The 25,023-nt window shown below is 36.6% G+C and overlaps 1 protein-coding gene across 1 annotated transcript; it reads right to left on the bottom strand.

The window, feature by feature from the left end:
* Positions 1 to 1,603: 1,603 nt before the first annotated feature.
* LOC306888353 (DNA-directed RNA polymerase III subunit RPC2) lies at positions 1,604 to 25,008 on the bottom strand. The gene is made up of 28 exons (XM_079446577.1): positions 24,792 to 25,008; positions 24,644 to 24,676; positions 24,156 to 24,212; positions 23,897 to 23,961; positions 23,487 to 23,562; positions 23,261 to 23,361; positions 23,084 to 23,175; positions 22,821 to 22,938; positions 22,619 to 22,727; positions 20,927 to 21,049; positions 19,496 to 19,612; positions 19,200 to 19,334; positions 17,101 to 17,262; positions 16,378 to 16,578; positions 15,978 to 16,140; positions 15,037 to 15,190; positions 14,789 to 14,863; positions 14,569 to 14,667; positions 11,877 to 12,004; positions 9,482 to 9,691; positions 9,143 to 9,301; positions 8,930 to 9,047; positions 8,299 to 8,441; positions 5,407 to 5,510; positions 3,933 to 4,099; positions 3,274 to 3,387; positions 2,971 to 3,144; positions 1,604 to 2,851 (listed from the first exon to the last, which is right to left on the bottom strand). Exons 1-28 carry the CDS (start codon positions 24,855 to 24,857, stop codon positions 2,722 to 2,724), a joined length of 3,393 nt encoding a protein of 1,130 aa, XP_079302703.1. The 5' UTR covers positions 24,858 to 25,008; the 3' UTR covers positions 1,604 to 2,721.
* Between the last annotated feature and the right edge of the window lie 15 nt (positions 25,009 to 25,023).

Below are 25,023 nucleotides of genomic sequence, written 5' to 3'. Positions count from 1 at the left end.
TGATGAATGGCTTCGAGTCAGATGGGGATGTGGCAAGGCTCACTGGAAGTCTTTTGTGGGGCTGTTTTGAATAAGAAAAGCTCCCTTCCCAGAAAAAAAGAGGCTTAGATCTACGCAATCCCAGCACTGTGGCCTCCCCGTCTCCCATTATAGCGTTTAATACGTTTTCGTACCCTCTCCTCACACGCACATACACACTCTGCCCCCACTGCTTTAAAGTTCTTCATCCAAGGGCCACTGCAAAACTTTTTTTTTTTTGTGTCTTCAACTCCGAAGCTCTGGAAACGGTTGCGTCGAAGTTACGTTCATTCAAAATCAACGCAAAAAATGTCGAACTCTCACGCAAATGCGTTTCATCGTCATTTTGGATGCTTTTGACACCAAACGCCCATTAAGGCCATTGGCAAGACTGGAAAGAGAAAGTTTGGTGGACCCCCTCCCCTTCTCGCTCTCTCCTTGAAGCAACCTTATTTTAGTGTGCTGGGAGGAGAGCGCAGCCACAAAAGAGGGAAGTAAAAGTGTAGAGCCTGAGGCAGGGAGGGCTCTGATGGAGTGCCTACAAACTGCAGAAGGGAAAGCTGTGATTAGAATATGAATGCAACCACGGGGGAAAGAGAGAGTGAGCAGGAGAAAGGGGGATTATGGTGGAACTGCTCCCTACTTGCTGGATGGCACAGGAACGCTCGCTCCTACATCTATCGACTGCGCAGGCGTGAGGATGCCACGACGGGCTCCTCGCTGCGTGGCGGCAGGACTTCAGCTAGAGATATTTGTAATTTGAGGCTTGGATGGAACTAATGGCCCCCAAAATGTGTTTAAACACTTAATTTAAAATTAGAACATTGAGTTAGAAAATATCAAACCACCTGCCAATTATTTAAAAGAAAGAACATGGAGCAAAACATTGTTGAAAATTTAAGTTTTAAGTGTTAAAACAACAGATATACATGGAACTATATGAGTTTGGACACTTTCTGGTTGACAAATGTTAGTGTAAAATATCCTTAGATGACATACATGTTCACCTGTGTGAACTTTTAAAGTAGTTAAAGTTTATTTTCTTTGCAGATGCCATTGGTTTGATATTTTATAGTCTAATACAATGCAATTCGTGCGGGGCATAAGCAAACCAACACTGAGCCATTAGTTGTTACAGCATAGCATCTTTGCTTATTGTCCATTGTTGGCAACAGCAGTTTTTTTGTCCACAGCGGCTATGCTATGGCTTAGTATTCCAGTTTTCTGTCTAGACATACACTATTGTTCAAATGTTTGGGGTTAGTAAGAGTTGTTCTTAAAGAAATAAGTCTTTTTGTTCAGCAAGGACGTTAAATTCATAAAAAGTAGGGTTAAAGACATTTCTGTTCTTTTGAACTTTCTATTCATCTAAGTATCCAGAAAAAATGCATTATAGTTTCTACAAAATATTAAGCAGCACAAGTATTTTCAGCATTGATAGTAAGTAAAGTTATTGTTGAGCAGCAAATCAGCATATTAGAATGATTTCTGAATGATAATCTGTCTGACACTGAAGTCTGGAGTAATGGCTGGTGACAATTCAGCTTTGCCATCATAGGAATAAATACCTTTTTTTTTTTTTTTTAAATAGAAAACTTATGACTTCTATTATAATTTCTTTAAAAAAAAAATCATAACTCCAAATGTTTGACAGTAGAGTACCTCTACGTAACAAGAAGTAAACAATAAATAAAACAGAACTAATGCTACAAATCTTCAAAGAAATTGAAAGCTTCATCTAAAGGCCAGTATCCCAGCTTTCATTTGAAACTGTATGGATTAACCAGCACCTTTAACAAGCTGGGAAGTGGATGGCAAGAGAGAGGCAAACATCAATGAAAATTTCCTTAATTACAGTTTTAAAGATGGAGGCTGTGAAGGAAAGGAGGGTGGAGGAAGGGAATCTTTGCATCGTCTCCTCAGAAGACTTCCTTTTTCTGTTTGTCTACTCTCAGTCTCATTAGCCCCTCATTAGCTAGGACAGGTGCAGCCGGCCAAAAGAGACACCCTCAGACCCTTATACCCCCCCAACCAGCGAGCGAGCCGCACTGTCAGTGCCCATTCTACCGATGTGAGATGCATTCTTCCAATCAAAGCCTTCCACGGCTGCTTGGTGGGTGGGAGCAATCTCTGAATAATGGATGATTTAGTGTATTAAAAAAAAGCAGCAAAGTGGGAAGGTGGTCAATGTAACAACAAGCTCCTTTCTGCTGTCAGTGTTGTCACATTAACACTTCATCAGGATTGCTCAATACTTCCACCCCCAATACTTTGATCATCGCTCTTTAAAAAAAAAAAAAAAGGAAATGTCATGAAATGCAACAAAAACAATATGTACACATTATTCATAATTTACCTTTACAATTTATTTGTTTATTGTAAAGCAAACCTTACCATTCTGAAGGAAAACTGAAACAAATAAATCTACATATTTCAGACAGCACACATACATACTGTTAACTAGAAATTCCAATAATCAGTTAATTTCCTTCAAGTCAAAAAAAAAAACAAACAAAAAAAACAACCTACATTCAAGCAGGCACTTCTTTTTATAAAACATCTTCGTGATAAGATATAAGCTGTTTAACAAAAATGAAATGAACATGTTTCAAGTGAGGCTTAAAGAAATGTTTTATGCAGTCCTTAATACTGTATCGCTCCTCTGTGTGTAAAGCTTTGGCGAATTGCTGTAATCACTCGCCTTCACTCGTTGTATCGAGCCAGTTTGAGGCGAGGGATGATGTTCATGGATTGCAGTTCTTGGAAGAGCAGTTTGCAGGCATATGGAATTCGTAGAGACGAAACATGACATGAAGACTTGCAGTAATGACACCTGCAATAAACAGAAAATCATCACAAATAAATCCCTTTGATGCATTTATGACTACATTATTATTGATACGGAAATAACATTTTAAATAAAATTACACGACAGTAATGGATTATACTGACCATCCTGAATATCCCAGCAAGCCACATTGGTCACACACGTCCACCTCAAAAGCATCACTGGAGATCATCAGTCGCTCAAGCAGCAGCATGCTGGCTCCATAGCCAATGAGACAGTCTCGTTCCATCTCTCCCAGACGGAGACCACCATCCCTGGAACGACCCTCTGTGGGCTGCCTGCATTAGAATAAAATTACAAATTCATTTGATTTTAAATAAAAGCCAGAATAATAAACTAATGTATTACCCTAATTAATAAATATTACAAATCAAATTTCAGAGAACATACATATTTGCATTTCTTACCTAGTGAGTACTGCTCTCGGACCACGTGCTCTGGCATGCATTTTATCCAGCACCATGTGCTTCAGTTTCTGATAATAGACTGGACCGAAGTAGATGTAGGCTTCCAGAGGTTCCCTACGAGCCAATTACCAAAAAAAAATTAATTGCAGTAATGTGTAATAGAGAAGAAAACTCATTAGATTTTTGCAATATATAAATATTCACATATAAAATGCAACTGTTCATTTCAAAATGATTAATATTGCTTTACAATAAGGTTCCATTAGTAAACATGAGTTAATGCATTAACCAACATTAACTAACAATGAGTAATATATTTGTTGTGGTGTTTATTCATCCTTTCGTTAATGTTAGTTAATAAAAATACAACTTTTTTTTTGTTGGTTCTTGTTAGATTAGGTCAATTTAATAACGTTAACAGATACAACTTTTCATACATGTAATTATGTATTTGTGAATTTTGAAATAAAAAATTAGGGTTAATGTGTTCGAAGTATTGTTCATTGTTAGTTTGTGTTAACTAAAGTAGTTAACTAATGGTGTTAACATGAAACCTTTTTGTAAAGTGTAACCTGAAGCATTGATAACCCAACTGTGCAGAAAAGTTGCATTGGTGAAATGTGTCAATGAACAAGAATGGTGCTAAAGAACAGTTTTACCCTGTGATGCCTGAGGTGACATAATCCTTGCCCTGGTAATTGTATCCATAGCGGATAAGATCCTCACACACGTCCTTCACTTTACTGCCACCGAAGGCAGTGCCGTAGTGAAACCGTCCATCCAGCACCCCTGCTTTACCAGCCAATAGCTCAATCAGCTTCCCAACCTGAAGTAAAACAAAGCAGAGCCCATTTTAATCATTTGATTGCTTGTTTTCTAAGATTGATGCACATACTAAACATTAATGTGATACAAGCTCAATTGCTCCATGAAGGCAACTAATAACTTTTTCCCCCCGCAGCAGTGTAGATGCCCCAGTTTTCCCTTTCTAACACTGCAGCTGCTGAATGTGAGTGTGACATCATGTTGAGGTCGCGCACCGCTGCACGACAGTAGCCTTTACTGAGGTCAATCACAGAAAGAGCCGGAAGATCTTTGACCCCTCTCTGTCACTGAGAGGAATCTTTTCCTCAGTTCAAACTATTTCCTATATGACGGCCTGCAGCGTGCACCCAAACACAGAGTTCAAAATTAGAAAGCGTGGGGGAATTAATGTCTCTGAAAACTGATATTTGAAGATTTGCATAAACTGAACTCTATGATGACAAGATTAAAGCATTGATGATTTTAGTAAACAGGAGCAACCATTTCAGAAATACACTACCATTCAAAAGTTTATGGTCAGTGTATGTATGTATGTGTGTGTGTGTGTGTGTGTGTGTGTATGTATATATGTATATGTATATGTATATATATATATATATATATATATATATATGTATATGTATATGTATATGTATATGTATATGTATATGTATATGTATATGTATATGTATATGTATATATATATATATATATATATATATATATATATATATATATATATATATATATAAAAAAATCAATTAACACTTAAGAAATTAACACTTATTCAGCAAGGATGCATTAAATTTATCCGAAGTGAGATTATAATGCTTTATAATGCTAAACAAGATTTCCATTTCCAATAAATGTCATTCTTTTAAACATTCTATACATCCAGAAATGTTTTCAACACCTTGAACACCAAATCAGCATATTAGAATGATTTTGAAGAATCATGACACTAAAGACAAGATTAGTGGCTGCTGAAAATTCAGCTTTGCCATCACAGGAATACATTGTATTTTAAAATATATTAAAATAGAACAATGTTATTTTAAATGGTGATATTACAGATTTTTATGAAATAAGTGCATTCTTGGTGAGCATAAGAGAAAAAAAAAAGACTCAAACTTATGAATGGTGTAATAAGGCATGTGAATTAAATCCTGAAATATTCAAAGCATAATTTCAATTCTGAAGTTTAATATTAATTATGAATCTTACTTAATAGCTTCTTTAAATGTTCTATATAAAACCACAATAGTCTAATCTCTGGAACAAGTTCATTCAAATATAAACATCACAATTTTATGATGGGAAAGGACGTACAGTCATTCTGGAGGGATAACCATGAGGGTTCATGATGATGTCAGGGCAGATTCCCGAGTCACAGAAGGGCATGTCCTCTTGAGGAACGATCAGTCCACACACACCTGTTACAGAAAAAAACGTCCCATATTACAGATAAAATAATTACTACTGTCAAAGACATCCCCATGTACCCTGTCAGAGCTGACCTTTCCCATAAAACTTAATTGATTTTTGAGTGATTTCAGTCACAAACAAATGCTTGATGAGAAAGTGTGAGGTTTGTGTAACTTTCATCTAGTCCAAAGGCCTATAAAGCAGACGTATTCAGGTCTGCTGAAGTGGAACCATTGGAAATTCAGACTGCAGGACAGAGTGAAAGTGGTCCAAAGCAGTCAGTGAGAGTGTAAATGTTTGCAGAGGAGCTCCTCACTTTTCCCGCAGCCAGAGCAAACACATTATTGGGCCATTTGCAAGTGATAAAAGAGAGAAGAACAGGGGCAGGAAGTGAGGAGAGGTGCTTAGCTGGACAGTGAGAAGGGGATTATACACCCATAGTTTCCCATTAACCATAGAGTGTATAAAAAAAGGTTCAACTAAGGAGAACGATAAAAAAAACAACAAATATTTTTTATTTCATATCAATATTTTTTTTTAAAGTTATATAAATATAATTTTACACAGATTTGATCAGATTACTCAATATTTTGGTTAAATGATTAATGTAAGACCAAAATAAGTACCTAAAGCAATGCAACAATGAATCCGCAAAAATAGATGTAAATAGAAAACAAAATTTATTGTAGATGTCACTTCACAGTAGTGAATGTTTAATTTTTCTCTATTAAATAAAAATCTGATTACTTAAACAACAACAACATTTACTTGATTATGCCACCCAAAATTGTTACACTACTGTTCAAGTGTTTGGAGTTGGTTGTTGTTTATGCTCACCAAGGCTGCAATTAATCAATGATGATCTGATCAACAGTTGTTCTGCTTAATTTTTTTTATTTTTGGAAAACATGATACATTTATTTTTTTCAGGATTCTTTGAAGAATAGTATTTTTTTTTTAATTGCTACCAGGTAAAGCTCTTTACAGTCACTTTAGATGAATGTAATGCGTCCTTGCCAATTTAATCTTCCAAACTTTTCAGCTAAGGCTGCACGATATATTGCATGCGATAGTCATGCGCATCTCGTCAGTAAAGACGGTTCTGTGATTAGCAGTAAATATCCATCACCTGCTTTCAGATGGGAGTGGCATTTAATACACAGAGCCGTAGATCGCTGACAAGCTACGCAATATCACATTCAAAATCGAATCTGATCACAGAACCGTCTTTACTGATGAGATGCGCATGACTATCGCATGCAAAATATAGTGTAGCCCTATTTTCAATGGTAGTAGAATTTGTATATTTTAATACAGAACAAGTAGTCAAATAACACTAAGTTAAGAAAATAACTTAATCCAATAAATCTAGGCAATAAATCAATTAGCAAAACAGTTGTTAGTAGCAGCCCTAGCAGGTAAAAGGATTTCCTGCTGCAAGAATACAAGAGTGCAACAGAAGCAGAGAGGTAAGTGAGAGCGGTTCCCATAGCACACATCCTCTGTGTTGTTTGTTTTGTGTGAGAGTGAATGATAAAAGAGGCATGAAATCAGCAAAGAAAAGCAGGACAGCAGTAAGAGTCCATGGCCCTCCATCACCGGCTATACAGCCCCACTGTGGCGGCTCACACAATGGACCCTGCCAAGACAGCTGTGAGAGTATCAGAGTGTGTGTGTGTGCGTGCGAGCTTCGGTGTGTGTTTGGGTCACCGGTAAATAATTAACCTATCGTTCTCTGGTGACCGGATCTTATGAGGGTGGTAGAGGCTGGTCAGAATGGGGGCGCAGGACGAGGGAGGGGTTTAAAATGAGTAAAACAAAACTCCTGTGAAACTTGCTGAAAGCCAATGGCTCCAAACCACGGTGGGACGTCTTTAATGGGCTTTCTTTTGCCCCAAAAGGTAGCCAAATCTCCCTCTTTGAAGTACAGCGCTCTCTCAAATGAATTTTCCAACAAAAAGCACCTAAAGTGCCCACTTAGTGCGTGCACAGACGATGCATTAATTAACCCACCACAAACACTGCGAAGTAATATAGAAACGTAAATTAATTCCCGCTGAATGTTATTGTGTGGTTGGCAGCGCAGTCACGCACCTCTGGAAAACACAGCTCAACTTCTCCAAGTGGGACCGTTCAATAAAAGCCCGCCTCTAAATGCACAAAAGACATTCAAGAGAACGGCACTATCCTTCACAACAACAATTAGCTGCCCTGTGTTATCCTGGTCCACCGACACTTGCCTGCTCCTTTAAATACCAAAAGCTCCTTTAAAAAGAGCAGTAAATAGCATCTCGGGCGGTTTGCGGCTAACCCCTCCCTGACCCCTCCTCACTGTCACGTCCCGTGATGAGTGCCAGTGGATGACCTCCACTAATGAAATGAGTGAATTATGCATGGCGCCAGTTAACGCTCTGATTAAAACATCATACTGACCAGCTCTCTCAGCGGAGGTGCTCAGAAACAATGGGGGCTGTAAACACTCTCCCAGGACTGCGCTTCTGTAATAAATTTGCATAGTCTGGCATGGGACAAAAAGCTAATTAATCGAAAAACGGGAAGAGGAAAAAAAAAAAAAAAAAAGTTGAAGAGAATGGGAGGGCCAGCTGAGACAATATAACTTGGGCATTGAAAATAAAATGGACATCAAGTTTAGGAACATCTCTCCCCACTTGTTAATAAGACGGGTTTATTGTCTTGATTTTGGCACGGTGCTGGAATTTGGTTTCATATGTTGGTATCTACTGAAGCAGAGGAAAAGATACCAGTTTGGAAAAGGCAGGAAGGATGTTATGGTACCTTTCTGTCCATGTCGACTGCTGAACTTGTCTCCGATCTCTGGTCTACGCGTTTGCCTGAGCAGGATCTTGATCAAGAAGGCATCCTCAGCATTAGAGGAGATCATCACCTTCTCAATGTAGGAGTCTGTCACTCCTTTGTACCTACAGAATCAAGAAAGTAGGCATTTCAGTTGCTATTGGGCAAAAAACAACTTTTTACCTACAGAATGAAGTAGGCATTTTTGTTGCTATTGGGCAAGTAAAAACTTATTTGTACCAACAGAACGAAGTACACATTTTGTTTGCTATTGGGCAAAACAAAAACAACTTTGTACCTATAGAACGAAGAAAGTAGGCATTTTGGTTGCTATTAGGCAAAAAAAAAAAACCTCTTTGAACTTACAGAACGAAGAAAGTTGGCTTTTTGATTGCAATTGGGCAAAACAAAAAATAACTGTTGGACCTACAGAATGAAGAAAGTAGGCAATTCTAGTTGCTACTGGGCAAATAAAGAACTTTGTACCTATAGAACGAAGAAAGTGGGCATTTGTGTGGCTTTGAGACAATCAACTGAATTATCTCAAATAAAACCATTGGAATATTGCACAGTGAGATTCTAATTTCATGTCATCATACAAATGGTTCCTTACGTGACTGGCACGTCTTTGTATTGTGGTTGGCCTGGCTGGGCACTGCCCTCCAGTGGTGTTTGGGTGATAGTTGGCATTGACTTATTCACCAGCACCTGCTTGTTTTCGACCTTCTCACCTGTGAGGGATGTGACATATAAAACATCAATACTTATCCTTAAATCAATATAGTCTACATTATTCGGCTGAAATGTGGTTCTCTAAAAGTCTTACCAGGCGAGCAGATGCCGTCAGCATCCAGGATGCTGTGTCTCCAAATGGGCTTGCGTGTTTCTGCATCCAGCATTGGGCCCATCACTTTGTCGAAGGTCTGGTTAGTGTACCGCCTTAAGGTACACTTAGCGTTCTTGTACACCAGACATCTACCAAAGCCTAATACAAGACAGAAGAACAATAGAAGACAATGAACAAAAGTGAACACAATTGAAATCTACATTATCTTTCAGATTTCATTCTCATTATCATTTGGAATGTTAATATAGTCAATTCAGAAAGCTACTAACTGATAACTGAATGAGTCTGAGCATTCAGCATTAGTTATTTAGCTCTTACCTCTGTCAAGAGAGGCCTTGTTGAGCACCAGGGCATCTTCTATATCATAGCCGCTGTAGCTCATTACAGCCACAGTAGCATTCTGGCCAGCGGGCAGCTTCTCAAAGTCAATCAGCTCGATGGTCCTTGTCTTCACCATTGGCCTCTGTGGGTATGCTAGCAGGTACATCAGTGTGTCTATTCGGTTCCTCTGGTTATAGCCAATAGTACCTGATCAAAATCAGTGATGAAATGAGGCATCACTCAAAAGGGTTGAACAAGATGCAAAAGAGGAAAAATACTGCCTTGGTGTATAAATTAATATTTCTATATAATATTATTTATTTTGGGCTTTGACACTTTTTTGGTTAATAAATGTCATTAAATATTATGGAGTGTTTGAAGAGATAGTTAACACAAAAATGAAAATTCTGTCATTAATTACTCACCCTCGTGTCGTTCCAAACCCGTAAGACCTTCGTTAATCTTTGGAACACAAATTAAAATATTTTTGATGAAAATCGAGAGCTTTTTGACCCTGCATACATAGATAACAACGCAACTGACACGTTTAAGGGCCAGAAAGGTAGTAAGGACATTGTTAAAATAGTCCATGTGACATCAGTAGTTCAATTGTAATGTTATGAAGCTTTGAGAATACTTTGTGCACAAAGAAAAAAAACTACTTTAACAATTTCTTCTCTTCCGTGTCAGTCTTTAATTCCCGTTCATGACAGCACCACAACTCATCATGGTACTCTCAAAAACGTGCGACAATGACTGACACAAAAGAGAAAAAAATGACTGAATAAAGTATTCTCATAGCTTCATAAAATTATGGTTGAACCACTGATGTCACAGACTAATTTAAGGATGTCCGTACTACCTTTCTGGGCCTTAAACGTGTCTGTTGCGTTGCTGTCTACGCAGGGTCAGAAAGCTCTTGGATTTCATAAAAAATATCAAAGATAAATGAAGGTCTAACGGGTTTGGAACGACATAAGGGTGAGTAATTAATGACAGAATTTTTTTTTTTGGTGAACTATCCCTTTAACAACACTGTTCTGACCAACATAATGTAGCAACATTGAGTAAACCAATAATAGAATAGTTTACCCAAAAATGAACAGTCATTTATTCTACCCTCATGTGGTTCCAAACTTATCTGACTTACTTTCTTCTGCAGAACACAAAAGAAAATATTTTGAAGAACACTGAGAATCAACCAACATTGGACCCCATTGACTTTGAACATATAGATTATATGGAAAAAAATATATTCTTTTATGTTCCACAAAATAAAGAAAATCATAAAGGATTGGAACAAAACGAGGGTGAATAAATAATAATAATTATTATTTTTAGAACTATCCCTTTAATAATAAACAGTGTCTTACCAAGAACTAATAACGAACAATACTTTAAAATTTTAGGCTAATATCTATTTTTTTAATGTTCATTGTTAATACATGTATTAATGCATTAACTAATGTTAAATTGTACAGCTTAAAATACTCAATTCTACAAATACGAATATATTTTTAACATTATCAAAGACTAATAAATATTGCAAAAGTATTGTTTGTTATTTTATAATAGCTACTGTATTATCAAACGTGAACATACAGAATTTCATTGTTGCCTGAAAGGCCTTTACAATTACCACTAAGGGTTTTCTTGACTTACTGCAACTCAATTCGATGCTGTATATATGAAACGGCTAATGCACATCTGATCACGTTTAACCGACTGTCTGAGGGGTGATGATGTTAAGGCTGGTGTCAGCAGCGTTAAAATCTCTGGGGTGGAGGCTTAGCATGGCAGAGACGGGGGAGGGGGGGATGTTGAGGTTAAAGTATAATAGCCGCCGTCCCTTGAGGCCTTGACATTTGTCAGATGCTATTACTCTACAATCAGGGTACAAGCACACAGTGTGTGATAATAGGGCTGGGGCCACACAACTGGATTTGCACATGTATGGGGCTGCCCGTCCAGAAAAAGAAGACAAGGCCTAGGATATTGGTCCAAATATAGTCACAGTCTCAGTGGTTTTGTAATGGGGGAGGTGGCCAGGAGAGGTTTAAGCAGTTTTGGTAACCAGGGCAGCGGAGTGTGTATGCTCTCTTTCCCTCTTGCGCAGCTGAGCACACTAACCCTGCTCCGCACACTGAGCTCAGGACACAATGAATGCCTAATGACACTCAGAGACACTGGCAGGGAAAGGCCTCCACAGTCCACACACACTCACAAAAGCGGGACTACGCAAGCAGGCGATGTTTGATGTCCACATACATACAAAATGTGGTTTGTGTGTCAAAGGTTTTGAATGCCAGTGTGAAAGTGAGTGTGTCTGTGAGTGAACAGGAGTGTGTGTTTGAAAGTGGATGTTTGGAGATGGAGACTGTAGTAGTCTTACCCATAGCCTGCTTGCCCATAGCACACTGGTAAGTGTTTCTGGGGGACTGGTTGTGATGAGGGTAAGGAATCAAACCAGCGCAGACCCCCAGCAGTGTGAACGGTTCGATCTCCAAATGGGTCGTGTCCCTGAATAAAACAAACATTGTTCAGCATGTCTATTCAGAAGAACCTTTTTTTTTTTGTTTATTTATAAGAAATCTATATTTGGGTCTTAATGGATGCTATATATAGTGGCTCTAAAGAGTATTTTTGTATATGAAGGTGTCCAAACGTAATGTTAGGAAGGCACCAATATTATTTTTGGCCAATACTGATAATAAATCAATCATTATTATGATATTCTTCAGGATTCTTTGAGAAATAAAAAGTTAAGAAGAACAGTGTTTATTCAAAACAGAAATTGTGTTACAATATGCACTACTATTCAAAAGTTTGGGGTCAGTAAATTCTCTCTCTTTTTTTTTTTTTTATTAATACTTTTTTTCAGCACGGATGTGTTAAATAGATAAAAAGTGATAGTAAAGACTTCTATTGTTAGAAAATATTTATATTTTTAATGCAGTTTTTTTTTATTAGCCTAATCAAAGAATCAAAGTTCCAAAAAATATTAAGCAGCACAACAGTTTCAAAAGTTAAATCAGAATATTAGAATGATTTCTGAAGGACCATGTGACACTGAAAACAGAAGTAATGCTGAAAATTCAGCTTTGCTTTACAGGAATACACTATTTTAAAATATATTAAATAGGGCTGTCTAATTAATTGAGTTTTACAGTTTTATCATCTTTACCAAATTCTGTTTTCCATTATTTTCTGGATTCCATTTTAATGGTTCCATTAAATTTTAATAATCAAAAGCTTCTCCAATTAATTGATTTTATATATAAAAAAAAAAGTTTTATTTTATTTATTTTTCAGAAATACTGCACATTTACATTTTTCACCTAAATAAATTCTTGTAAATAATATTTCTGGTAAATACTCCTTTAAAAAGTGTTTTTTGATTATAATTTTATAAGTAGTAGACTAGAACATGTGGATATGTTGTCATTCTTACACTATAATACTGAACTTTGATTTCAGTGATTTGGACTATGAGATGGACACTTGCTTCTTGCACTCTATGTTGAACTTTACTTTTGCTTTAAAACAGTATTTCATAGAAATTTGGATTTCATTTGGTTTAATAAAATATTAAGTAAAATAGTTTTTTTTCTTTTGGTGGGAAATGAATCGATTAATTAGTCGGTAAATTAAATCGAAATAAAAATAGTCGTTAGGGGCAGCCCTAATATTAAAATAGAAAACCAATATTAGAAATTGAAATATCCTAAGAGTTCACAAGATTACTGTTTGTTTTTCCCCTGTATTTTGATCAAATATATACAGCCTTGATAAGCATAAGTGACTCCATTAAATAAAAAGGCCAATTATTTATTAGGTTTATAATATAGGCCTAACATAATATAATATATCAAAACAACTGAAGCATTTAAACTGAGATCTGGAAGTTAAATAAAAAAAAAAAAAAAAAAAAAAAACAACGTGAATTCTTATATAGCCATCTAAACATCCCTATGCAATACAGTTTGCACAATACACCTGTGTGTAACTGAAAATGTATATAGCGGCAGCAGCTCTATAGCAGTTTACCAGAGCATTGCAATTCTTTCATTTTTACTAGAATACAATCAAATGGCTTTCCCAACTCATTTTTGCGTGTGCGCGGCACAATATTTCTCTGCGTGGCCACGGTGGAAGTGCGCAGCTTAGAGGGAACATTAATGGCTGCGTATTATTTAACTCGGGCAAAGTTACGTCTTTATACAGGACTTGACGGATTATTTTACATGACTCCGTGAGTTGCTCTCTATTTCCTAGAGCCAAGCTGCATAAACTACATAACAGGCATTTATGTAATGGATCTAATTTGTGCATTAATGGCGGTTATGTTAAATAAAGTTTACCAACTACAGCAAATCAAGTACCTGCACACCGTTGTTGTTGTCTCGTCTCCCCTCAGACGCGCTGCAACGATCCTGCGCGCAATTCTCAAAACACCCACAAGATGGAATTTATCGGTGAATCCGATATAACAAAACTGATATCCGATTATGGTAAAATGCTTAAATACCGGAAAAATATCGGTAAATCGATATATCGGTCGATCTCTAGAAACAAGTGAATTTAGGCATCACGCCATTATAGTGTACAATATGAAAACGCAGATTCCTATTGGGATATGCTAATTCCCATTCAACAGCATTAATAATTAATTTATTAGCATTATTAAAGATTTAAGTGAACAATAGTTAATCATAAAGGTAATCTAAATATTGGAATAAAAATATGGGAATGCATGCAATTAAATTTTCGGTGTCAACCGATACATCTAAATTGAAATCAAGCTACATATTAAACATTTTAAATAATATATACCATTATTAATTAAAATTCTGTAATATTGATATAATGAATATGGTACAGATATATTAAGGTTCCCTACAGAGTCGATACATTAGATAAAGACAAGGTAACATTTACTTAAATATTACACTTTTTTTTTTTACTTTTTTTTTTAACTAAACACTTTGCAGATGTTTTTTCAATTGCAATGGCAATTACTAATGAATGGTTTTAAGTGTCCAAATACTTTAAGTGCCTGAATTATGTGGCTTATAAGTACTCACTTGGTGATCATATGCTCATATAAAGCAATGTTACAGTCATTTTCTTCATTTACATCCAAATACTCCACCAGACTCTCATGAAGGAAGTCCTCAAACGTTCTAGAGGGAAAAGTGAGCGGTAAGAACACAATGAAAAGGCATGCATAAGACAGTCTCAAATCTACATTCTGGACTCTCCATTCAAATGTAATTTTCAAATATTGATTGGCTTCAAACGCACCTGTAGCCCTGAGACAATTCCTCAATGTGTTTGTTCTTCACAGCTGGCTGTCCATTCTTTACAATGATGTAGGGTCTGCCAGAAGCACACAGAATGCAATTCAAATGTGTCTGAGCAACATAAGGCAACTAACAACATTGGGAACTGGTTCTAAAAGAGGTTATATTCCAAAAGGATTTTAATTTTGTGATATAAAAAAAAAAAAAAAAAAAAAAAAAAAAAAAAAAAAAACAACAACACTGTAGTACCTGCACAAACGGCCCCCGTCAGAAGAAATATACACGCAGCGGTCGGTCAAATTGGTTGAAATGGACACAAACTCATTTATAAAACCTGCTCTACGCATCAGTCTGAAGGTGTAGACCAACTTCTGATGGTCTCTGATTACTCCAAGAATGTTACCTAGAAAGGAACACATAAAAATATTTTTCTGATCATATTTTCACCATGATTTACAAAAGACACCCACTAAATTTTCATTTAGTGTAACAATAATACTTACCAAAAAACTGTCAAGCATATCTAGTACAAGAATCATTACATGACAATCTTTATTTAAGGATCACAGTGCAGCCCCCAAAAACGAATTAATTGCTATTTAAAATCTTTACCAATTTTGCCTTTATCCATCAAACCAATAGGTTTAACCATTTGTTTAACATTTTGGAGCCTAGGTATATTCACGGACACACAAAAAAAGAAAAAAAAAAAGAAAAACAATATGCTGTACCATAAACTAATTAAGATTGTAAATGTGCGACAGCAGTGTTAATGCACTTTCAAAGAAAAAGTTTTGGCTTGTTTGAGCAATATAAGAGGCCCACTATGGTGCCACCCAGATGCATACACAGCCTCAATGTTGTTCAGGGCAAGCATGTTTGTGGATTAATTTGGGAGGGATTGTATTTATTTATGCATTGACACCTGCTGTGTTTGCTAATTAATTAGCCACAGTGGCAGCCTGTGTAATTTGTAACTTATCAGCGCTGTGAAAAACATATACATGAATTAGTGGGGTGAGTTTTTTGTGACATGAAAAGGTAATCAATGGCACACTCTTTTGTAGTCGTGGAACAGCAGAAGTTCATTTGAATATCATTCAAATGCCTGTAGCCCGTCTGTGTGCTTGAAAAATAAAAGGGGGAAGAATGTGCCGTTTAGCTTTTGTTCTGCCTGTGTGAGCAGATACCGTTGAGGAAGACGAGGAAAACAGTGGGGTAGGACAACTCCTCTCCACACAGAAGGTTGATGTCCTCCACTCCCAGGTTGAAGGCCAGCTTGATGATGGGGCCGTCCTCCATGTCAGTAGTGATGTGGGTCATCAGAGCCAGATTTTTAACCAGACCACAAGCCTAGACAACAAACACACAGCTGTAAGAATCTAAATTACTTTAATAAACCAGTGGTAAACCAATATGGGTTTTCCAGTGGCCATTGCTGCTCTTTTCCTTAAAAAAAAAAAAAAAAAAAGGTATAAATGAGTGCACTTTCATTGCATGGAAATAAGTTGTGTGAACACAAAATTTCACTTAAGCATCCACTGACGATGCAGACAAGATGATGGTATTTTCTAAATGAGGGACACTTACCTCTCCTTCAGGTGTGTCTGAGGGGCACAGCATGCCCCACTGGGAGGGCTGGAGGGAGCGAGGACCGCTAACCTTCCTGGTTTTCTCAAACTGAGAGGAGATCCTGGTCATCATGCCCAGAGCTGAGATGAAGGAGAGGCGGGAGAGAACCTGAGTCACACCCTGCCTGTCCATCTTAAACCTCTTAAGGGACCAGTTCCCCTAAGGGAGAAAATAAATAAAAAATAAAATTACATTGTAATTTTTTTTTTTAATATAAAAAAAACCAAAAAAAATTCAATTAATTGATATTAAAAATCATTTTCGGTAACTTAAACAAGGCTGAAATTAAAGTACAATAAAGAATGTAAGAAGAAAAACTTTTTTTTTTAAAAAAGTTTAATTAAAAAAAAGTTTAATTAAAAACAATTTAATTAAAAAAATTCAGAAAATCTGCCTTAGCAACTAACTGAAAGTTCTAAAACTAAAATAAAAACAAAGATCTTGTATTACATAGACTAACAGTCAAAAGTTCAGCCTGAATTTGTTTTTCAGAAAAATATAAAGTGTACAAATATTTCATTCAAATTACTTTTTTTTTTTTTTTTTTTTTTTTAATCAATGCAGTGAAGTGAATAGTGAAACTTCAGCAATACTGTTTAAAAAGCAACCCAGGTGGACACTTCCTGATTTGTCTTGGCCTGTGAACCGGTTACAGATTGCCCGCTGAGTGTCTGGACTCACAGTAGAGATGGCGTTAACCATGCCGTTAGTGATCTGGTCCTGTCTCATGTGCTTCACCACATCAAACTGAGCTGCTCTCTGTTTGGGGATGATCTGGTCAGAGATCTTCTTCAGCTCTGAGTTGAACTTCTTAAATAGATCCTCAAACAGCAGGGACAGGAGCTTAAGGAACACAGAAACAAAGTGTGATTCACTAAAATGGGCACAAAACTCAGTCTACTAAAACAAAAGCTGTATATTATCTAGCAAACAAAACACCACATCATATATTCACAATCCAGTCATTAACAACAGAAATGATCACATCAAGAGAAAAAAATAAAATAAAAGGACAGCCAACGGATGACTTCATTTCCAGTCTTTTGAGTCACAAGTGCCGTCTTTTTCAGATAACTTGTTTTTATTAACTTTATCTGGCTCTAGCCCTATCTCTCTCCATCTTCCTATCCCAGATTTAATAAACAGGTGTTTCCATTGCTCTGATAAATTTGACCTGGCCTCTCATTCTCCGATTTTCTTCAATAGAAGCCCCTCCTCTTCTGTTCCACATTTGCATATGCGAAAATAAACATCCTCACCGAAAATTAATAAAGAAATTAAGCTTCCACAGCCCAGCCAGGCCAATTAGTTGCATGTCAGGGAATTGTAAATGAAGAGAAAGGAGATTGGAGGTGTTGGAAAGAGTGCATGTAAAGCTCTGCTGAAAGGGTTCCTGTCTCTCACTAACTCTGCATTGCTCACACGAATGTAAGTAAGCGCATACACACACAAACACACCCCACCTCGGTGCAGGCGGGGGGAAATTAAAGGACTTAAGACAGCGGTAATTACATTATCACAGTCGGGCTGGTGGATTAGCTCAATCGCTCCAGTCAAGGCGGCTATTCTTTTGTCATAGCTGGGCTAAATTATAATAAAGAGGAGAAATCCCTGAGTTTGGCTGGGCTGCAGTCGGGCGTCGCTGCCACATATCTCGCCCACAACAAAAGCGAGCCGGCTGGGAATGGAGGGAAAGACAGAAGCATGGGGGTGCGGATGAAACAAAGCATTGGGAAAATAATGACGGTATTATAATGACAAGCAGAGTAGAAACAAAAGGGAAGGTGAGGGATTGGGCGCTAGCCAAGCCTGTATCTGCTGGTATTGGCTTCTGATCAGTTTCATAAGAGGCCAACAGTGTGTAATGAGAGAAAAAGAGATCAGTTGTGTTAGACAAGAGCACAAAAAATGTCGGTGCGCACAAGCGAGACGGCACCCACGTCCAGGATGTAATATGAAATCTGCCGTACAGGAGAGACAATGTCAAAAGAGATACCAACAAACATTATGCGCACTAATCTTTATTTCAGCTCCCAAATACATGGCTGGATAAAAACAGATAAATAAACACTAGCATTATCATAATTAATGGCCTGAGCTTGGAGGGGCTGTCAGTCATTCTTAATAGAATTAGAGGGGGTGTGAATGGAAAAGGCAGACAGAGATGGATGGAGTAGATCGATGGATGGATAGATGTAAAGTGGAGCTGCACATTGTACTTTCTTCTAAAGTGAATATTTCATGAGCCTTATATTCATCTGTGTAGATAGATGCCAAGCAGTAAGAAACAGTCACAAAAAAGGCAGCTGAGGCAGCCTACTTCTCTCATATGAACAACAGAGCTCAATAAACCAACCAAATGCCATTTCTCAACCCATCAACATTTTGAAGAGCAGGGTTGCAGAAAAAACCACCATTTGGGGTTTTTGAAAGAAGGCTCTTTTGCTCACCAAGGCTGCATTTCTTTGATTAAAGTTATAGTAACAACAGTAATATTGGGAAACATTATTATAATTTAAAATAACTGTTTTATTATTATCAACGTTGAAAGCAGTTGTGCTTCTTAATATTTTTATGGAAACCATGATAATTTGATAAAATAACAAAAAAACTTACTATCCCTAAACATTGGAATGGCACTGTCTAAGGCTGATGTAGAACTGAGCACTTTATGCATGCGTCGCTGTAGTTGTATTGGAGAAAGCTAATAATTGATGCATAATGAATGATTATGTGCAGAGGTTATATAAGACTTATTAAACCCTATAAGAAACAGATACCTGGCCAGCCAACTCCAGACGTTTGTTTCCATAGTAATCCCGATCGTCCACTTTGTTGTCCCCTTGAGCGAGAATCACTCTACGCACCATCACAGCGAGGTAGATACACTTAGCTCGAAAGTTAAACTCTTTAACCTGGGAATCACAAACACATGACGGCTCCAACAAACTATTTATAGTCTGATTTAACTGCATATCATGAAATAAAGACAATTAAAGGAAGACTGAAGGCGTGGGCTAGATTATTCAGGATGTGGGGAGCACAGGCACTTAAAGTTTATTTTAAAATGACGTACAGGTACATGGGTGAGGATAGTAGAGGCTAACAGCTCTCTGGCCTCTTCCATCTTGGTTTTCTTTGGGCCGCCCCACATGCGCTGACGCCTCACTTTATTACCAATGTATTTAAGTGCCTGAAAGGAAACAAAAAGTACACACAGATGAGTCATTAAAATGCAACGTTAATTGTTTTAATTTTTATTTTCACTAGTGTTACTGTTCTTTTTCTGTTTTGCATAAGTATGTTATGAAAAATTACGTTATAAAGAATGAAAAGCACAATGTTTTAGAGCCTCAAATAATAAGATTAGACGCATCAAATCAAAGCGTTTAATCTGGAGTGACCGAGCTGGTGCAGGGCTCACTGCCTCTCTAAAGGGGTATCCGAGAACTGGACCCCTCCATTCTCCACAGACACATGCATATACACACACCTGAGCCTGCAACTTGTTCTACTCCAGAGGTCAAAGGTGACACAGACTAGGCTTCTCCTTTAGACCACCCACTTTGAGCTATGGAATGATGTGCAACTGACAAGTAGCACTCCTCAAAGTTACGCTAAACTGTTTAAAACGTTTCCAGTTTATCTTGTGAGAAATGCATTAGCTGTTATTATAGTGTCACAACTCCCTGAACAAGTCAAAACATTGCAATAATCTTGCTATGTTTTGCAATACATATATATACACACACACAAAAGGCAATATAATAATTTAATATAATAAAGACATAAAATATGTATTAAATATAATTAAATAAAATTATTGTATTTACCGTCACTTTTGATCAGTTTAATGCATCCTTGCTGAAAAAAAGTATTAATTTATTTCAAGGGGAAAAAAAAATAAAAAAAAATCTTACTGACCCCAAACTTTCAACCGGTAATAAATATGTATGTATATTACAGGAAATTGTGCAGTAAATAAACATTCAAATTTTATGTTCAAATACAATAAGCAAGGCTGCCCTTGGTAGTCATAAATCCTTAATTTTTTATCTAGCTTCAAACTCTTGACCAATTCTCAGTCCTAATAACACATCTTATCTAATTGAGGTCTGCTCTGGTCAATTGGTGCACACATGTAGGCTCATTAGCAGACCTTTGATGAAGCCCACACAATGTCACAACCACGTAAACAGGCATTCACATCCGCTCAGACACAGGTTGCTAGGATGCAGATATGGTCCTTGCTGACCCATTGTTGGTTCTTGCAATGAATAATACATCTCGGATTCAGCAAACTGTGCTTCAGCATTTGATAATACACCTCAAAAGTGGGATACCTGGTTTTTGAACGCTTTAAAGTTTTAAAAATCCTTCGGTGGTCATGCAATCGGTAATACTCCTAGTAACATTTAGCTTAACGTGGTTGTTTTGTAAGTTTTATGCATTTACCGGCAATGCAAACCACTCTTTTAAATGATGGCAGAGATCTTGTCAGAGGTACCTGAGCTTGGGTGAATATTTGGGCCTTCTGACATTCCTCCAAACTGGGAGCGAATGCAGCCATGACATGTTCCTCTGTGCCAATCATCTGAACTATCTCCTGATCGCTTTCCACTCCCATGGCCTGATTGATGACAGAGAGATTAACAGAGAATAAGGTATATATATTCAAGTAAAATAAGAAACAAAGTACAGACTTGTATATTTACAGCAAAGAGAATGCAATTGAATTCAACAAAAAAAAGAAAAGAAAATAGAGCATGTAGGACCCTGCTCTAATGCAAAGGTGAATACAGTGCCACAGGCCTCGATGACATTTATTTATGCTAATAGGGGACTGTGGGAACAGGACTGGGTGGATCACAGTGCTTAAAGGTCTCCACCGTTTGGCACAGCTGCTGTGTCGCAAGGAAATCCTGGTGGAATGTGCTGTGGACGGACAAGTGCAAAGCAAACAAGCTTGACAGCTGATTTACTTCTCGCCCTGTCCCTAACCAATCAGACCCATATGTTTAGAGAGAGCCTGGGCTAGGAAAAACATCCATCATAGCACGACAGGGTTCTCTGATCTGAGCTCTAATTAAATATGTTTCAACTGTCAGGTGATATTTAACACAGTGTCAGAAGAAACATCATTAAAAATGCATAGAAAGGAAGAGGAAAGACAATAATCTAGCTAAAACAATTAGAATATTATCAAATGTTTTAGAAAAGACCTTGAAAAGAAATTGGTCATTTTATAAGACACATGTATCATATCAATGACATTTCAATAGATGCTTAGAATATTATAATGGCAAGTAGTAGTAAAATATCAGAGTATAACATGACCAGTGAATTCTCTCTGACATATCAAATAGATATTATTAAACAGATGCTGATGGGTCAAAGCAGTTCAACTTCCATTCTACATAATGAAAACAGTCACAGCTAAAGCTATTTGAAGCAATTTCATTAACTAAAGATACAGTACCATTTTAAGTTTGGGGTCGGTAAGACATTTTGCTCACCAAGACTGCATTTATTTATCATAATTAAAGTAAAAACAGTAATAGTGAAATATCATTACAGCTTATATACAAATGTTTTTAAAGTAACTTATTCCTGTGATAGCAAAGCTGAATTTTCAGCATCATTCCTCCAGTCTTCAGTGTCACATGATCCTTTAGAAATAATTCTTATATGCTGATTTGCTGCACAAGAAACATTTAGTTTTATTGTCAAGGTTACAAAAAGTTGTGCTGCTTAATATTTTTTGTTGAAAATGTGTGATTCATTGTTTTGGGATTCTTTGATGAATGGAACAAAAAAATAGAAATAGACATCTTTTGAAGCATTATAAATGTCTTTACTGTTAATCTTGATTAATTTAGCACACCCTTGTTGAAAAAAAGTAAAATGATATTAAAAAATAAATGAGCCCAAATTTTTTGAATGGTACTGAATCAATAGAATTTAGTAATACTTTTAAATTTGTGTAACTATTTTCAGTCACGTTGCACTGTATTCTTTGTCAATGTGCACCATCTGCTGGTTGGATAAAGTATGTAGCCTCATAGCTATATACTGGACTGTGCTATGACCTAAACCATGAGAAGAGCAAGTAATTAGTATATAGTTTTCTTTGTCAACTTACTTGACAAATATACAGATCCATCAAGCTCTAAATCACCATTTGTAACCACATTCTCACCTTAAAGATGATAGCAATAGGGGCATCTTCAGAGAGGGTGTTGTGCTTCAGGTAAAAGCGGCCCTGTTTCACAATCATGTTGGTTCTGCTCTTTTTCTCATGAGTAGAACTACAAATCAGAGACAAATATATGAGCACACAACTAAAACGTTTTAAATAAAGCTTATTAATATTACTTAAACAGAAGAGCAAATTCCAGCACCTGGTGACCGAGGCTCCGACGGCACCTTTGCGATCTTGTTCCACAATGATGCGGTTCTTGGATAACTGTTCCTGAATGAGAATGACCTTTTCTTGCCCTTTCACAATGAAATAACCACCTGCACATAGATAAATACTGTATAATGCTTGTGCACCATGACCTGCTCCGACACATATGAGCTTCAGATGGGATTATCTGCATCAAACTATGGCATACAAACAATCAAATAGCACAGAGACAGTCTGAGTTCTATGATAATCTACCTGGATCCAGAGGACATTCATTAAGCTTAGAAAACTCCATCGGCGTCTTTCCTGTCAATACACAGTTGGAGCTTCGCAGCATTATTGGCATTCTATAAAAAAAATTACGTAAATTTCATTTAAATTGCTAGGGAAAAGAAAACATATTTGCAACGCTTTTAGCCCAAACATAGGTACCTTCCAATAGGAAGAGCATTGCGAATGATTCTCTGGCTGCCTCGGGTGTACTCTATGTCCACAGTGATGGGGGCTGAATATGTCATATCTCTCAGACGACACTAGTGGTTAAAAAAACAATAATCATCATAAGCAAATACTGCAGTCTTAATCTTTTTTTCCTTCAAAAAGCTTTTAAGTTTTCTCTGAATTAGAATATTCTTTAGGCCACAGATAAAGATGATACCTCATGTGGTGACACTGGTCTGGTTACATTAAAGCTTTCTTCTACATCAGGCATGCCAACATAGATATTGAGATATCTAGGGACAGACGGGTGCAGTGTTGTTATTGATCACTAAAACCATATGATATAAAATAAAATAGATTAAAAAATAAGAAACTTTGTCAAGGCAACTTACTGAATAAAAACAAGTTTAGGTACTAAAATTATTGGTGTAAAAAATTATTAAATTTGTTTTAATTGTATATTTTTACTTTAAATTAATACATACATATATACATACATATATATATACATACATATACACATATATATATATATATATATATATATATATATATATAAAAAAAAATACTAAATTAACATATTAAATAAAAAATGTGCAGATATGTCTAACTGAACAATATCCTTACTTCAGATACCACATTGGATCAGCATCACTTGTAATCTTCTCATTCGCCTTCATGATCTTTTTTATCTGGAGAGATTAGTAGATATTAAGTTTATGCTACTAAAAGGTTTTTGTCGATATCACATTGTTTTGCGGTTACAAAACTAAATTAAAACCATAATGTGATGTCATGGAAACTACACCTGACAATAAATATATTGTATTTACAATACATGTAGAGAACTCAGTGAGTCGTACCATCTTTAAATAAATTAACAAACCTCTACATTGATGAAGTAATTGAAGGAATCGATGTGCTGCTTAACTAAGCCTTTAACCTGAAAAATAAATAAAAATAATGACATGAATATAACATTAGAGGTTGTACATTTAATTTCATTTAACATCATTATTGCTGGATAAGATATGTATAAAGAAAGAGTATGTATAGATAATTGACAAATAAAATGAACGTTACTTTCCAATTCAACATTAAAATTGTTAAAAATGCACATTTTTCATAATTTTTTTTTTTTAAATAACCAAACAAGTTATTTTTGCAGTTCACTTAAATATTCTTGTGGTGTGAAAAATTAAGTCCAAGCATGTAGTCCTTCAATTAATATGACATCATACAGTTGCTTGAATAATACAATCATAAAATTATATTTAATATATGTCAGCATATATTAAATGACAGCAGCATGTCTCGCTGCTGTCATTATTTATCATTATGATTTTGATGAGGACGTTGGCAACTTGATTTTACCTTCAAAAAGGCTGGAAGCAGCTTCCACTTTTCCTGCAATACAAAAGAGATACGGGAATTTGATTACTAAGAAACTTTCAAATATAATAACGTTTGCTATTTGTAATAGCGCATTATGACAGTTGCACTCATGCCTCTATTCACTCACCTCCACAGTATCGACTGGAGCAGCGAGCTGCTGGGGAGTCATTCCCCCAAACTCCTCCTGCAGCATTTCTCTTATTAGGTGTGATGGCGATAAACCGCAAATACGAATAATATCATGAACGTTAGGAAACCATAATACACGCCGTAGCCAGGTGAAAAACACTCTCAACGGAAGTTTGCGCTACACGTGAAAGTGTGAGGTGTAACATCAAAATCAGACCGGGGAGGAACGC

This window comes from Barbus barbus (genome assembly GCF_936440315.1).
Source record: "Barbus barbus genome assembly, chromosome: 22".
Lineage (NCBI taxonomy): Eukaryota > Metazoa > Chordata > Actinopteri > Cypriniformes > Cyprinidae > Barbus > Barbus barbus.
Note: the sequence above shows the minus strand (reverse complement) of the source record. Positions and strands in the feature narration are given on the sequence as shown.